This window comes from Mustelus asterias, chromosome 8, assembly GCF_964213995.1.
Source record: "Mustelus asterias chromosome 8, sMusAst1.hap1.1, whole genome shotgun sequence".
Classification (NCBI taxonomy): Eukaryota; Metazoa; Chordata; class Chondrichthyes; order Carcharhiniformes; family Triakidae; genus Mustelus; species Mustelus asterias.
The window spans coordinates 79,518,474-79,534,434 of record NC_135808.1 but is presented as its reverse complement, the minus strand read 5'-3'; the positions used below and the strand labels follow the sequence as shown (position 1 = coordinate 79,534,434).

Below are 15,961 nucleotides of genomic sequence, written 5' to 3'. Positions count from 1 at the left end.
CAGCAGAATTAGTCAGTAAGGTTGAAAGATCCAGCTGGTAGTTTTGTGCTAAGAAGGAACCTGAAAAGGTATCTGACCTGCAGGTTGACATTGAAAATCGCATCCTTCCCTTAACTAAGTCTAGTGCAATAGTTAAGCAGCAATGATCAAGATCCCAGCAATGTTAAAGAATGGAGATGCTCAAAGCATCTCTACAATTGATTCATATACTTTTATCTTGCACAGTAGCTTATTTTAGTCAAGTATATCTGCTTAAATTGAATCTTGTTTTTGACTGGTCTAAAATTACAGTTTGTAAAGTTTGCAAATTGCAACATCAGATAGTTTAATGCTACTTGTCCCATTGATCATGGAACAAAGTGCTGAATTTGGACAAAGTTTTCTTGGAAAAATAGTAATTATTTCTTCTTGTCAGCAGCTGGAGGTGAAGGCAGTGTCCCCACTGCAGAGTCTTACACCACAGAAACTTCAAGAGATCAAACCATGTCTGAGAGACAGACTCCACGACCTCTACGATCACCACGAAGGCCACCTCATCCTCTTCCTCCACGATTAACAATTCAACCTCCAGCACAAGAACTGGGACCACCTGCACAGGTATCCTGACTTAAGTGGACAAAATGCTGCTCATTGTACCTTTTGACTGCAACCCCAAGCTTTGGGGAACAGTTCTTCAGCCAACCAAAGCAGCTTTCATTATTGTCCACAAACTAAATTTGGTGGCAATGTTTGTGTAAAGCTCTTAAGGGCTTGATAAATTTACGCTGACTGCAGATTTTGACTTGCAAGCTCATTCAGAATTTTTCAGTTACATCAGTAGTTTAGCAGTAGAGCCATTGACTGCAAATTGTTTGCCCTGAATTCTGTTTTGTGTCCCAATTATAAAATTGAGTCTGCAGCTTTTTTGGCATGATGTGGAGATGGCGGCGTTGGACTGGGGTAAACACTGAGAGTTTTAACAACAGGTTAAAGTCCAACAGGTTTATTTGGTAGCAAATGCCATTAGCTTTCGGAGCGCTGCTCCTTCGTCAGATGGAGTGGATATCTGCTCTCAAACAGGGCATACAGAGACACAAAATCAAGTTACTTTTGGCATGCCAGAGTTTCCCAACATTGTAGAATTTGGGGGGGCGGGACCAGACAATCTGTGTAAGTGTGCTAATCTAGCCTTGTGCTCTGACTTCTATCCAGCAGAGAGCTGCACCTTGGAGGTTCTGTGGCGTATGGTATACTCAGGATGCAAGTTTGAGTTGACAACCTGAGCACTTTACTGCAAATTATGATTGCTGAAGATCTTTTCCCCACTTCACTTTTCCCTTCCTTCGTTCTAATCGCTATCACAGGTTTGAATCCTCCTTGGATGCATTGCCATCTACTCTGCATCCTCAATCTCCAAATGTTCAATTTAGGCACCTATTGTTTCCTTACCAACAGAAATGTCAACCTTCCCATTTTCCCCTCGTGTTGACATCCATACCCAACAAGCTAACACCGAGCTAATTTTCTCAATTCCTTTGTATCCTGGTCAGCCTGCCTATTACTTACTTGGATTGGATGTGGCTGTTGCTGGCTACACCAGCATTTATTATCCATCCCTAGTTGCCCTTGAAAAGGTGGTGGTCAGCTGTCATCTTGAACCGATGTAGTCCCTGAGATGTCGGTATACCCACAGTGCTCTTAAGGAGGGAGGTCCAGGATTTTGACCAAGTGACAGTGAAGGAACAGCAATATCTTTCCAAGTCAGGAGGGGACCTAGGTCGTGGCATTCCCAGGTATCTGCTGCTCCTTTCCTTCTAGAGTGGTTTGGAAGTGCTGCCTAAGGAATCTCGGTGAGTTGTTGTAGTGCATTTTGTAGATGGTGTAACACTGTTCATCAGTGGTGGAAGGGTTCCTTTCCTTGGATGGTGTCGAGCTTCTTGAGTATTGTTGGAGCTGCACCCATCCAGGCAAGTGGAGAGTATTCTATTACACTCCTGACTTGTGCCTTGTTGGTAGTGGACAGGCTTTGGGGAGTCAGGAGGTGAGTTAATAGCTTCATGATTCCTAGCCTTTTGACATGTTCTGGTAGCCACAGTATTTATATGCCAGGCCAGTTCCGTTTCTGGTCAATGGTAACTCCCAGTAACTTGACAGTGGAAAATTCAGCATTGGTAATGCCATTGAAATGTCATGGGGCGATGGTTAGATCATCATGTTGGAGATGGTTATTGCCTGGTACCTGTGTGGCATGGCTGTTAGTTGCCACTTGTCAGCCTGAGCCTGGATATTGTCCAGGTCTTACTGCATTTGGACATGGACTGCTTCACTATTTGAGGAGTTGCAAATGATACTGAACGTTGTGCAACCATCAGTGAAAATCCCCACTTGAGGAAGGACGGTCATTGATAAAGCAACTGAAGATGGTTGGGCCGGGAGCACTGCCCCGAGGAACCCTTGCATTGATATCCATGACCTCCAATCACCACAACTAACTACTTTTGTGCCAGTTATGACTCCAACCAATGGAGCGTTTTCCCCCTGATTGCCATTGACTCCAGTTTTACTCGGGCTCCTTGATGCCAAAGACAGTCACATCACCTCATCTCTGGAGTTCAGCTCTTTTGTCCATGTTTGAACTAAGGCTGTAATGAGTTTAGGAGCTGCGTGACCCTGACCGAACTCAAATTGAACATCTGCGAGCAGGTTATTGCTGACTAAGTGCCACTTGATAGCGCTGTTGATGACTCCTTTGGCTCGGTTGGATTTGTCCTATTTCTTGAGCAGATGCCAGTGTTGTAGCAGATGGATTAACGATCACTGCCCTCCTCTGCATTTCCCCTCGAATGTCTTGAGCAAATGCCTTCTATCCTCAACTTGCAGTGGCACCATGGCTTTGAATGAAAGTTGCCTGCCATACTTTCAACTACATGTTCAAACAGTTGTGGTGTAGGTATAGCCCATTTAACTAATCACATCTTATTCTCTCCCTCTACTTGTGACATTTTCACACTACCTTTTTAAAATACTGTCTGTGGAACTTTGCTGACTCTGTGCACTGCTGTCAACTATCAGGGTGAAAGTCAATGTAAGAATTTCCTTCAGTGGTTGGCAGGGGGAATGACGAATGACAACTTTGCTGTTCCAATTTGTAACTTATTTGTAATTGGCTTCTTCGAATTATTAATACTTTTAGGGTGGGGAAGGTGTTGAGGAACTCGCCACCAAATGTCTGCGGCAGCTTAGAATTTCTTCCAGTTTAGAATTTTACCAATCTCCTGTGATGGTCCTTACAGTGAGGAAGTAAAGGCTAAGTACAGTGAGAATGTGGAGGCAAATCGTAGATTGTGGTTTTCAGGGTTGATGTACCAAAAAAGTTAAATAAATGATCCTGAGGTGGATCAGAAGGAAAATTGAAAGAAAAAAAATGACGTAGGTTTCATGTGCACAAGTAGTTTTATTACTGAGATGTGTAATTGTTGGCACCACTTGTGTACATGTTCACCCTTTATGTGCCTTTGTTTAGAATATCTGGTCATACTATTTGGCAAATTGGGTCAGTCTGATTACGATACTTTGGGTGTTTTAAAAACTATACCTGTTTATTAAAGCAGGTTTGTACTGCTTCAGAACAGAATGATGGTTAGATTGTATTGGTATAACACTATTATGACATTAAATGGATCTGCCTCACACAGAGAATCCCCAAACTTTTTCCTTTCTGTCTGAATGATTTGGAGCAAAGACAAATTCCTATTCATCAGAAGGCTGGAAGAAAAATTGTAGGTAGAAAAAAGTGCTTTGTACAAGAACAGTTTATTGCTGTTATAATGGGTACCTTCTAAGTTGCAAGTTAGGAGTATGGCTTGCCTCATCAGTTTTGAATGATGGAGTTGACATTTGTACAATTTTTGCAGTCTTTTGTTTGTAAGAATAGCTTTTCTGTTCTTCAGCGGTTCCCACCAGCAAGGCGGCCTTCATCAAGCCGAGGAGGAATCCAGCTTACTCCAGGTGTTGGAGGTGTGGTAAGTAACAAAAAGTAGTTGAAATACACAATTATAAAATTATGCAGTTTAATATTTTGCGACCTCTTTGCAATGCTATTTGTGATTTTAATCTGTCCTCTTCCAAAAAAAACCTTTTCATTGACTTGCTGGATTAATAGTTATCCAAAATTGAACTTCCCACTGTAGATGCTTCAGACAAACTTGTATTCATCTAGTGTCAAACTGGATGTTTTTCAAACTTTATTTAGTTGAATGGCCACTTTTAAATGGGTTAATAGTCACACATCCCAAATCTTCTATCATATCAGTAGGAAAGTGCTGCATGTATAGAATTTTTTTTTTTTAAATGGGTCTCGTTACTTGGAGTAGCAATTTGAGAACAATTTCACAACTATTGACAGTGATCAGACAAACTAGAATTCAAGGAATTTGTGATTCAACTAAGTTTATTGCACACCAAACGGTTGGATACATTTGCTTTTAATAAGCGATCCGTTCACAAATCACATTGAATACAAATAGTAATTAACCAAATTAGATGTTTAGGCTCAAAGCAGGTTATTGTTTAAACTAAATTTGTAAAGACCTCCCATAAACAGATGAATTTCCTTCCCCCCAACTCTATTACAAAGCACTCACTTGACCTGAACATTCTTGATCTGCTAAAATTCAGCCCTTTTTGTGCTTAATTGTTCAAAGAATTTACATTGTTACATGATGAAAGTAATCGAACTGACAGCTTTTGCAAAATTGCAAACTTAATATTACCCGCTGGGAATAGCAGGACAGGCAGCTTTTTAATGGTACTTGTTCACAGTACAAGTCCAAATTGCACTACAGCAGTCGGTAGCCTGCCTCTCACCCAAAGTAAATGCGAGATGTTGCTGAAAATCATGATCCTTCAAGGCACGGGCATCACTACAAAGTAGGTGAAGCTTTTTGGAGTGAATATTTTTCAAACCACAGTGAGGGGTTGCACTAACTATTGACCTCTGGAGATGGCCGGCATTCCCTTTTGTCTACCTTCTCTTTTCTTTGTATTTTTCCTCTCGCTCTCCTGCGTCCACTTGCAATTATCTAACGGACCCTCTGGAATATCTCCACACACCTCTCGGGATCTCGGTTTGAGAACGACTCGCTGAATTAATAGCAAAACGCATCACATCCAATTAATGAAATTAAATGCATTCTTTGTTACACATAGGCAATGCAAATCAGCCATGCATGCACAACAAGCATGGGTTGACTGGTTAGTCTGTTTTTGGAATTGGTTAAGGAAGGAATGTTGGCCAGAACACCAAGAATAGTGCCAGTAGATATTTTTGTCTGCAGCTGCATAAGGCCCCTGTTAAAAGTCTCTGGTGAAGGACATCATCTTTAAATGCAGCTCACAATCTTGTATTGAAATGTCAGTCCAGATTGTGATCAATTTCTGCAGTGGTGTTTTAGCCTACAACCTTCTGACTTGGGTGATGGTGCTGGAAACTGGAACATAACATGAGAAATGGAGCCTGCTTTGCTATTCTGCAAGATTGTGGCTTATCTTTGACTTCATTCCTTGAAGTCCTAATTTCCATCTGTTTTGGTCTTGAGCAATTCAATAGCCCTCTGTGGAAGAGAATTCCAAAGATTCATAACCTGTGTTAAATGATTGACTGGTTATCCTAGTTCTGGACTCCACAACCTGGGGGGAGAAAAGCCCCTCAAAACTTACTCTTTCAAGACCCCTCAATCTTGTATAGAAGAATGAGCAGTCATCTCATATTCCAGCACCTAAAAGCCCCATTCAACTTCCTTTCTAGAATCATAGAATCTCTACAATACAGAAGGAGGCCATTCGGCCCATTGAGCCTGCACTGATGACGATCACAGCCAGGACCCATCCCCCGAACCCAACGCATTCACCCCACTAATTCCCTGACACCGAGGCAATTTATCATGGCCAATCAACCTAACCCACACATCTTTGGACTGGGGGAGGAAACCGGAACACCCGGAGGAAACCCATGCAGATGTGCAAACTCCATACAGATAGTGACCCGAGGCCGGAATTGAACCCAGGTCTCTGGCGTTGAGGCAGCAGTGCTAACCACTGCCACCATGAGATATGCTTAATTTTGGCACTTTCAGGCAACAACACATTTGAAACTCCCAGTCATAACTGCAGAGAACATTTATTTCCCTGACTGTATAATACTACCCCATTGCTTTGTTTCTCCCCCCACGTGGATGGTTCCCTGTATTATCAGTTTGTTCATCCTCCATACAGTCCTCATTGTCATTTGCATAAGAAGCTAATCTGACTTTTAAAAGAAATAGGAATGCTATTTTGGATAACAATATTTAACTTCATACAAAACTAATTTTAAAATTCTGGAAACATTTTTCATTTTGAGATACAAAATATACTGTAGTTAAGTGTAACACAATTCCTGATCTGTCCGTAACTGGTATCCTCTAACTTGCCTTGGCTTTGTTTAACAGCAACACTTCTTTGATGAAGATGACAGGATGGTACCAAGTACACCAACTCTTGTTGTGCCTCATCGATCCGATGGGTTTGCAGAAGCCATTCAGTAAGTAAATTTCTGAATTATATCAAATAGCTTGTACAGTGCCTAATGAGCTACCAAACCAGACATGTTAAGTTCTGAAGTGGATGTCATTTGTCCAGTAAAAACTTTCAGAATTTTTACTTGGGTACGTCAAAGAGTTCAGCAGCAAGGGTCTATTATTGCACAGTAAGATTATAAGTAAAATTCTGGGTGTAGGGTCATTGCTTGTTTAAGGTGATGTTTGGGGAGCTGGTGCAGAGACGGTGAGCCTCCTGCACTATAGCAATTGCGATTCTACAAAACCATTGAATTTGTTTTCTGATAGAAACAAAATTCTGAAATTGTACTTAAGTTAGTCAAAATATTTTAATATTAGAGATGTCAAATACCAGAAGTGCTCCTTCTCTGAATTTTCTTAACTTGAAATTGCTATCAGGTAAACAGACTTTTTTTTGCATTCGCATGTTTACTGAAATAGCTTTTTGAAAGCTGAGCAACTGATGGTATCATGAACTATTCAATATCATATGTTATTAAATACACATTGCAGAGAACTTTAGGTAGCAAACTTAGTTTTGTTGTTTTCTAAGTGACTTGAACTTAAACTCACGTTGGAAGCTGTGGTTAGTTCTCCGCAGGTCACTGGAGTTCCTCGGTTCAGGTTTGGACCACCTGAAGATATGTCTCAAACCAGTTCAAGTCAATCAGACCTTGGGCAGTTGGCATCGCAAGGAGGTAATGTTTTTACAAGAACGTAAAAATTTTAACATAAATAGAAGATATTGCAATTAATGCTGAAAGGGAAAAGGTACATGAGGTAATTGGGACTAAATTTCACTTGCTTTTGTTATATCCATAAGTGCTTCTATTTTTACAGGTTGTGAGTATCAATAAATAAGATTCAGCTAGTTTCACAGAATAATACTTAATATATTTCATTGAGGGGGAAACATGGTTGTTATGCACTTAGAACTTGAATAGTGGTTTTCTTTCATGTATTTTGTGTATTAGTCCTTCACTGTTTTTGTGTGCTAAATTGAAGCCTTAAACGTCACAAGTAACTGAAAATTGGCAAGTATCAAATGATTGCAGTAGCAACTTAGGCTACGTGCATTCATTGTTCATACTGCAGCAATGGTTGAGTTAAGAAGCACTAGAATCCCTCCAGTGCCAAAGGAGGCCCATTGAGTCTGCACCAACTCTCTGGAAGAGCATCATTATCTCAGCCTACACCCTGCCCTATCCCTGTAACCCTGCCAATCCCCAGAACCTACACACCTTGGGACACAAGGGCAATTTATTGTGGCCAATCCACCTAATCTGCGCATCTTTGGATTGTGGGATGAAACCGGAGCACCAGAAGGAAAACCCATGCAGACATGGGGAGCATGTGCAAACTCTACACTGACAGTCACCCAAGGCTGGAATTGAACCCACATCCCTGGCACTGTGGGGCAGTTGTGCTAGCCATTGCCATCGTGCTGCAATAAATATCATTCCATGAAGAAACACTGAAAAAGAATGCGACAGTTTCTTCAAAGACTTCTAAAATGCTACTATTACTGGTCTTTTAATACCATGAAAGCAACAATGCAGCAATAGATTGCAAAAATTCAGACCTGCTCACTACTTTTATTGCAATGATTTATAGGACATCTGCTTATTCTGATTTTTGTTCTTGATTTTGTTGAGTCACTGGTCTCCTTGTCTCGGTAGGGTTAGGAATGTATGAAACTCCCATTTACCTTGCTGCTGTTCATGAAGATGAATCTGGAGGCCGTAGTGTACCTACTACCCCACTGCAAGTTCATGCACCAGGTGTGTGTTTATTGAATTTATCTTAATTGGAAGAACAGCTGTCCTTCTGGGAGAGTGATGGTGTTATTGCATTGATACCTGCAAAGAAAATATTCATATTTCTGACTACGCATTTCTTCATATTTTTGATTGTACTACACGTTTTGGGCAGATAGTTTCTGTAGCAGAATTTCTGGGACACAGCTATTGCCATTACCCCAAGTGAAATTGTACTATTTAGCCATTAATTTTCCACAGTTACTCTAAAAGAAGAGTAGGTGTGTTCCTGATTGAAAGTTGCAACATATGGCATCATTAACCAAATCCTTTTGCAAAATGCTGGATCTATCCTGAACCCCCTCCCATTTCTCATGTACATTATTTTCTTAGAGGTATGATCTAAAAACACAATGGTCTGGATTTTCTCCTGTGATGAATGGATGGCACTGGTCATTAATTGTAGTGCCTCATAAACTTTCAATGGCATTTTGCATTGGAAATAAGAGGCATGCTGTTCTCTACAGAACATCTTGGATCTTTGTAAATAAGATAAACAGCTGTTTATCTGCTCAACCAGTTAAATAATTATTAATGAACAGTGTAGAGTTTGAATTTGTCAAAAAATTAAATATTAGGGTGAAGAAGATTAGTATTTGGAAAGAGATAAGTGATCAGGAAAGATGTAATTTAAATCTCCCACAGTCTGAAACTATGATAGTAACTTATTTTTGCTGTAACTTGATATTATCCAAGTTGCTAATCTTGCGGTTGTACTGCATATACTTGGAAATTCTCTAAACAAGCCAGAACAAATTTCTAAGGATCTCCAAAGTTCTACAGAATTGCATGTTAATGTAATGCTGGTTGAGCAACAGTCTGAATATTTGATTGATACTACTTTAAAATTGAGTAACTCATTTTCCTTCACTCATTGAATCCTTTTAAAGTAGTTGCCTTGTTGCTGAAATTTATATATCCTCAGCTTATATATTTTGTAGAATCTGATATTGGGCAATAGGTAATACCTGAGACTAGTTTGTATCCATGTGCTCTGTGGTTGCATAAACCCGTATTCTGGTTTATTTAAATATACAGCCATTCCAAAGCTGGTTAAAGCCAGCGCAAAGAGTATGAATCCGAAGCTGGTTAAAGCCAGTGCAAAGAGTATGAACATAAGCAATGTTTACATCATAGCAAAAGCAAGTAGTCAAAGTAAAAATTGAAACGTTTATTTAAAAAATACAGTATGACACTTTTAATATAATTTACTGAGCTGCAGCACTGGCTATGCGGACGACATTAACAGGTGTTGAATGTTTCATCCTGTGTAACGTGGAGCCATGCCTGCTTAATGTGCTGACAGAAAAGTTGTAAGCCTTAGTTTCCAACCTCCACTCAATGCCACTTGCTCTCCATATTATGATGTAGATGGCTCTGAGCACTTTACTGTCATGCTGTGATCTCGGCTTGCTTAGATAACTAAAATTTTGCTGCTTTATTTTCCTTCAGTAACAGTTTTCAATGAGGGTGCACAGTCAGATGTAACTGAACATGCTTCTCAATCTGTTCCCATGGTTACAACATCCACGGGAAGTTTGTCTAATACGGCTGACTCTGGAGGTGGTGATGATGCGGATGAAGTTTTTGTGGAAGGAGCAGACCAAGAGGGGTAAGATGAAAGAAAAGTATCATTCAATCTGTGGTAAATTAAATTAATTCACTTTTGCAGATTTTGATATACTTATAAAAATGAATTAAAATACTCAATACTTCCATTAAATTTTCAGTTGGATTAGAATATTAACTAAATTCTGAGCTGACTACATTTAAAAATCCTCACTAAATCTTAGTTGATTTTAACAGCAGTTAGTAATGTTGCATATTGTGGAATGTTAACTGTATGAATATATAGATAAAAATATGGGGGGGTGTAAACTGAGAAAAACAGTGGGAAATTTGTGTTATTTCCTTCGGAGTTAAGTAAGTCGGCTGGACACTGGCACTGCATAAAGCCTTCTGAACCCAATTTACCTTTTAATGCTACAATACTTGACTATTCACCATAACAACGTTTTGGGAGGTTTTTCCATTGTGAAAAGTATTTTCGAAATCTAAATTAGTTCTTCAGTTATCATTGGTTCTTCGCCATGTTGTGACCCTAGACTAGACCCCCAGTGTGTAGGTAATATCCAGTTAGGGATCAATTGCATTTTGTTTGAAATAGATAAAGTTGCGATTCAAGACATTTGTTCAGTGAATAAAGGCACAAGATCATACAAGATCAGAAAGATGAGCCATTTTGGCCTATCCATCTTGTACTGCAACATTCAGGGTTAAATGAGGTACATGTGAATTAGCATGCAAAATGTGCTCAAACACACCACGCCACATTGCACACAATGGCTAATGCAACCAAGATGTGGAGATGCCGGCGTTGGACTGGGGTAAACACAGTAAGAAGTCTCACAACACCAGGTTAAAGTCCCTTTACTTTAACCTGGTGTTGTGAGACTTCTTACTAATGCAACCAAGACATAGTCCACAACAACCCACCGAGATGTCAGTAAACACCAGGAGTCAACCAGTCTCACTGAAACTGTCTCTCTCAGGGGATTCGCTTTTGAAGATCCTACCTAGGAATTTTCTCCACAAATGGGAGAATCTAGAACTGGAATTAAGCGGTTGCCCATTACGACTGAGATGATCCTAAATTTTTTCTGAGGGTAGTGAATCTTTGGCACACTTCCTCAAAGGTGGTGGAATATTTTGCAGAGGCAGAGGTGAATTTAATTTTGCTAAGCAAGGGGGTGGTAGGTTATTGGAGGTAGGCAGAATGCAGATTTGAGGTTACTATCAGATCAGCCATGATCTTACTAAATGGTGGAGCAAGCTCAAGGGGCCCAATGGCCCACCTCCTGCTCCTTGTTCATAGGTTTGTAAAAGTTGCTCCAACTTGGATGGCATCAATGACTGCCCACTTCACAGGGTTCCAATCTCCCAAAATTCCATTCCCTGGTTTCCCAAATATGCATTCAAGCACAATTTCAACTCTTCGACCACGCTGAGCAGAATTTTGATCCCTCTTCACTTCACTTCATTTTTTCACTTCACTGCTTGCTCCAATTCAGGGGAAATCTGAGCCTATCCCAACAGGCATTGGGCGCTATGCAAGTAACACAGGACAGGATGCCAGTCCATCACAGGGCACACACTTGCTCTCATACACTCACATGGGCAATTTACTGTGGCCAACCCACCTAACTTGCATGTTGTCGGGCTGTGCAAGGGAACTGGAGTACCCGGCAAAAGCCCACATAGGCACAGGGGGAAGGTTCAAACTCCACACAGGCAGGCACCCAAGGCTGGAATGGAGCAGGCAGGCACCCAAGGCTGGAATGGAGCAGTGAGGCAGCAAGTACTAACCACTGTGCCACCTGATCCCTTTTCAATCCGATGTCGACCCTGATGACTTGTGTTTAATTGAGAAGCACTTCAATTTCCTTAGCTCATTAGTTAACAAGATAAGCGTGTCTTATTTGTTCAGTCTCAGTTCGGATGTGATGTTGGAAATTGAAGGGCATCAGGAAGAAGATTCTGCTCAGCCATCTGAAGAGTCAGATCTCCCATCCACGAGTCAGGATCCTCCTTCCAGTTCAGCGGGTAAGTAATTTGAAACCGTTTGGAGATTTTGTGTGTGTTTTCTTAGTGAGATCTGCAAGTATGTGTTTGGACATAGTGCAGCAAGCTCTTAATACTTGCTTAACAAGTATTAGTGCTGGAGTGTTAATCCAGTGCAAGAGGCTCACATTCCTGTTTCCCTCTACGGGTCATTCTTGACTTTACGATATTACAAAGGACAATATTACAGACACTGGGTTTGTTAACAAAAAACTCATGAGCTCTATACTAGTGTAAATAACACCAAACAACTTAATTGGTTAGTCCAAATTACATCCCTCCACGATTTAACCTCTGCTTCCACTGAAGCACACAAAATCATCAACTTATTAGAAAGCGATTACTTAAAACCGCAGCCAAACCTGTTTCTGCCCAAACTTTCCTCAATTCAAACCCAACCTCACCCACCTGAATTTGGTTGTTACCCTTAGGTTACTTTATCAAACCTTGGCCCCAATACCCCTTGGATTTGGCTGATAACTTCCAATCCCCCATGCATTCCAATCCATGTAGGTCCATGAGTCAGGATGTCTGTTCCTGGCCCTCTATCTTGATTGCAGTATCAGACCATCGATCTTGTCCTTTTTATGATGATTCTTAGTGGAATTTCGCAAGCACATTTCCCGAAGTTATCCTGCTGGGTGATCAGTGCTTAACACCTTTTCAGTCTTTCTTGTCTGTTACATGCTTTGATCCAGATAGACTCATTTAGTGCTAATATTATACCAAAAATAATGGACTCCATTGAAGTGAAATAACTCTGGCTCCAAAGCTGATGCGCATGTACATTTCTCTCCTTTCTTGACCCGTTATGAATGCTATTTTTGATTACTTGCTGAGGGCTATTTGTTACAATGGCCCCCTTGGTGGCTTAATTGGCTTATCTGATGGCACAGTAAGAAATCTCTCAATATCAGGTTAAAGTCCAACAGGTTTATTTGGTAACACGAGCTTTTGGAGTGCTGCCCCTTCATCACTCACCTGATGAAGGAGCAGCACTCCGAAAGCTCGTGCTACCAAATAAACCTGTTGGACTTTAACCTGGTGTTGTGAGACTTCTTACTGTGCTACCCCAGTCCAACGCCGGCATCTCCACATCATATCTGATGGCAGTTATCATGTGCCACTGTTGTGATAACATCCCCATTTCTAGTTCTTCTATAAAAGCAGCACTCCTATAATGTAGGAATGTTTAAAATTAACCCTTTACAGAATAGCCTGCCTTTGTTTTGCGTTGAGGTTCGGCTTTTTATTTATAGTACTTGTGTCTGTGGGTTTTGTCTCGTTGGAAGGGATTCTGATCCTACACCAGTGAAATATCAAAGTGCTTTAAGAAATGAATGAGGGCAGTGTTTAGTTCTATAAAGTGTAATAAATTGCACATCTGGTGTATATAAATATAGAAAAATACCTTCTCTGGAATGCTTTTCTAAAAAAAAATGTAAGGCATGCAGATAAATCCAGGCTGTTGGGCAAGGCCTTTTTTCATAGGTGTGCCTATATCAGCAGTTATTTCTCTAGATGTTCTTTGTTTAGTTCCATTTCCCAACATTTGTACAGAAAGTGAAATGCCCGCGGCTTCTGTCAATAATTATTTGAATACATCCATGAAATGTAGCACAAAGTGGCCTGATGCAAAGCACTTGAGTCTCGAGTATAGTATTGTGCGTCCTGGTGTCACATCCCTTGCTGATGAGCATGTGCTTTTCTACTTTATTTAATTCCTTATGTTTTCAGTTTTTGGATATAGCTTTTAAAGTACTATACAATCGAACAGAGCATTTGATGTCAGTGTAAATATTAACCTGGTCTATCTGTGGTCTAGCAGTAATGAAGTTTTGATAAATAACCATAACGGACATGATTTTTGGATATTTATGCAATGCTTCAACATTCTTTCATTTTGTTTAATATGACATCTTTTAATAGATACAAGTGTCAGTCAGCCGAAACCTTTGCGAAGAGTACGACTTTATCCACAGATGGGGAGAACTGTTGTCCGAGGGCGACAGTTTGTTAGCCGAAGAGGTAAGGTCCTCTTCAATACTTATTATGCATTGGTTTGGGAAAAAAATTGGAATGCTTTATAAGGTGAAAGGTGAACACAAAGTAGGAATTTAGGCGAGAGACTGAAGGCATGGTCCAAGAGATGGATTTTAAGCTGTTTTACAAGCGTGTAAGTGGAACAAGGCAATGATTCAAGAAGACATGTCAGACAGGTGAGTTTTGACAAAGACATGCCTAGTGAAGTGGGGAGCAGGTGGTGACTGAGGGGAGACAGGCAGCAAGCAATAAAACCATTCATATTCAAGCTGGGCTATAAGGTTGCAGATGATGCCTTAGATTTGAAGAATCTTGAAATTGGTTCAAAGCGCCAGAGAATTTTGCAAGGATGATCATGGGATTCGAGATCTAGATTTAACTGATGAAGGGCATGGGTCCTGATATGCTCCCAAGAAAGGAACTTGGGATAATTGAGTGAACTGTCATTTTATTACATACTTTAAAATCTGCAACACTATATACTTTGCATTAAAAATGACAAAGCATGCAATTTTTGCTTCATTTTTTATTGTATAGTATTTGTGATAACAGGAATGAGACCAGTTGAATTAGAAATTGCCGTCTGCAATAGAAATCATCTATTTAAATAGTAACTCCAATCAATCAACTTTTAAAATTATAATATCTGTTCCGTATGGCAGAAAATATATTAACATTTTCAAAATGACTATTGTTAAAAGTATTAAGAAAAACAATTTAGTTACATTCAAAGGACAAGGCTATATTTTTACCTTGTTAGGAGAAAGCAAATGTTGTACCTTTTGAGTGAAAGAATTATGTATGATTACATATAAAATAGAATAGCTGGTGTATTGTTCCCTCGCCCCAAACAAAATATGTTCCAAGCTGTCAGTGCCTGGTTTGTAGGACTCCTGGCTCTGTCAGCTGCAATTGAATTGATGTAGTTAATATGTATTAGCATATAGGGAAGAATTTGTTCTGATTAAATTTGCACACTTCCAGGACTGGGTTTTAAATATTTGCTGTGCTTCTGATTATCCTCCTTGTGTGTTTCTCATATTGATCGTTCTGAAGCAGAATTGTAATTCAAAAAGTTATAGCTTTAGTCACGGTCTAAATCCTAATTTAATTTTACAAGTCAAATTAGTTTCGATTTCGGTTGTAAACATTTATCTGGGCTCTGCATGCTAAATTATTTTGTAGACAGAAAGAGGAAGTATGATCTACGAAAAAAAATTGAAATTTTTTCTATCGGTATTCACCAACTTTACATTTATTGATTGGCATCTAAAAACGTTTTGAAGTAGCAGTATAGTTTTAGGTAGGCTGTTCCCAGAATTTCAGGTTATTATTTACATGTTTCTTATTTGTAGGTATGACGCATTCAATGGCAGGAAGAGGAATAAACAGAGGGAATCAAAATTGACTGCTTATACCCATTGCTGCAAATTGATTCCTGATTGTCTTGTCGCAATAGAACAAAAAATTCTGAACTTTGAGCAATTGTGGGTACTTGTCACAGTGTAATCTTCGCATTGAAAAATAAACTGATTTCCTTTTACATTGTGGTGAAGCTTGAATTTTTTCTTGGGAAGTTTTTCTCGTTGCATCCATACAAGTCCTTTGTTACACTTCTTCTTGTATTAATGGCCTTCTGGTTAACAGGATCAATGCTGTAGTATTTATCTAAATGGAGAGATGTGAAGTGAGGGGAAGATGTGGTCAAAAAAAGCAATTTTTGGTTTCACTTTAAATTCAATTAGTGTTTCCTCTGCTTTTGCAGGTATTACAGATTCTTTCCCTCCCCTCCACCAAAGGTATTGCTTAGACTTTGGTTGTGTTGTTATATCAGTGACATGCCTAGACTGCTAGTTAATAAAGTATGTCCTGACCCATTTGAAGTGTTGTAAATGAGACTTCATA

The 15,961-nt window shown here is 39.8% G+C and overlaps 1 protein-coding gene across 2 annotated transcripts in view; it reads left to right on the top strand.

Annotated features, from left to right (window-relative positions):
* tprb (translocated promoter region b, nuclear basket protein) overlaps positions 1-15,599 on the top strand; it is a 107,674-nt gene extending 92,075 nt beyond the window's left edge. Inside the window, exons 43-51 of one of the 2 annotated variants that reach the window (XM_078218317.1) lie at positions 419-597; positions 3,930-4,001; positions 6,468-6,559; positions 7,167-7,273; positions 8,255-8,356; positions 9,845-10,004; positions 11,880-11,995; positions 13,943-14,041; positions 15,412-15,599. In XM_078218317.1, coding sequence (XP_078074443.1) covers positions 419-597; positions 3,930-4,001; positions 6,468-6,559; positions 7,167-7,273; positions 8,255-8,356; positions 9,845-10,004; positions 11,880-11,995; positions 13,943-14,041; positions 15,412-15,464 — 980 coding nt within the window. In that variant the 3' untranslated portion in view covers positions 15,465-15,599. Of the gene's footprint in view, positions 1-415; positions 598-3,929; positions 4,002-6,467; positions 6,560-7,166; positions 7,274-8,254; positions 8,357-9,844; positions 10,005-11,879; positions 11,996-13,942; positions 14,042-15,411 lie in introns of both variants that reach the window. The other variant, XM_078218316.1, reaches the window with a different exon arrangement.
* Positions 15,600-15,961: the final 362 nt, after the last annotated feature.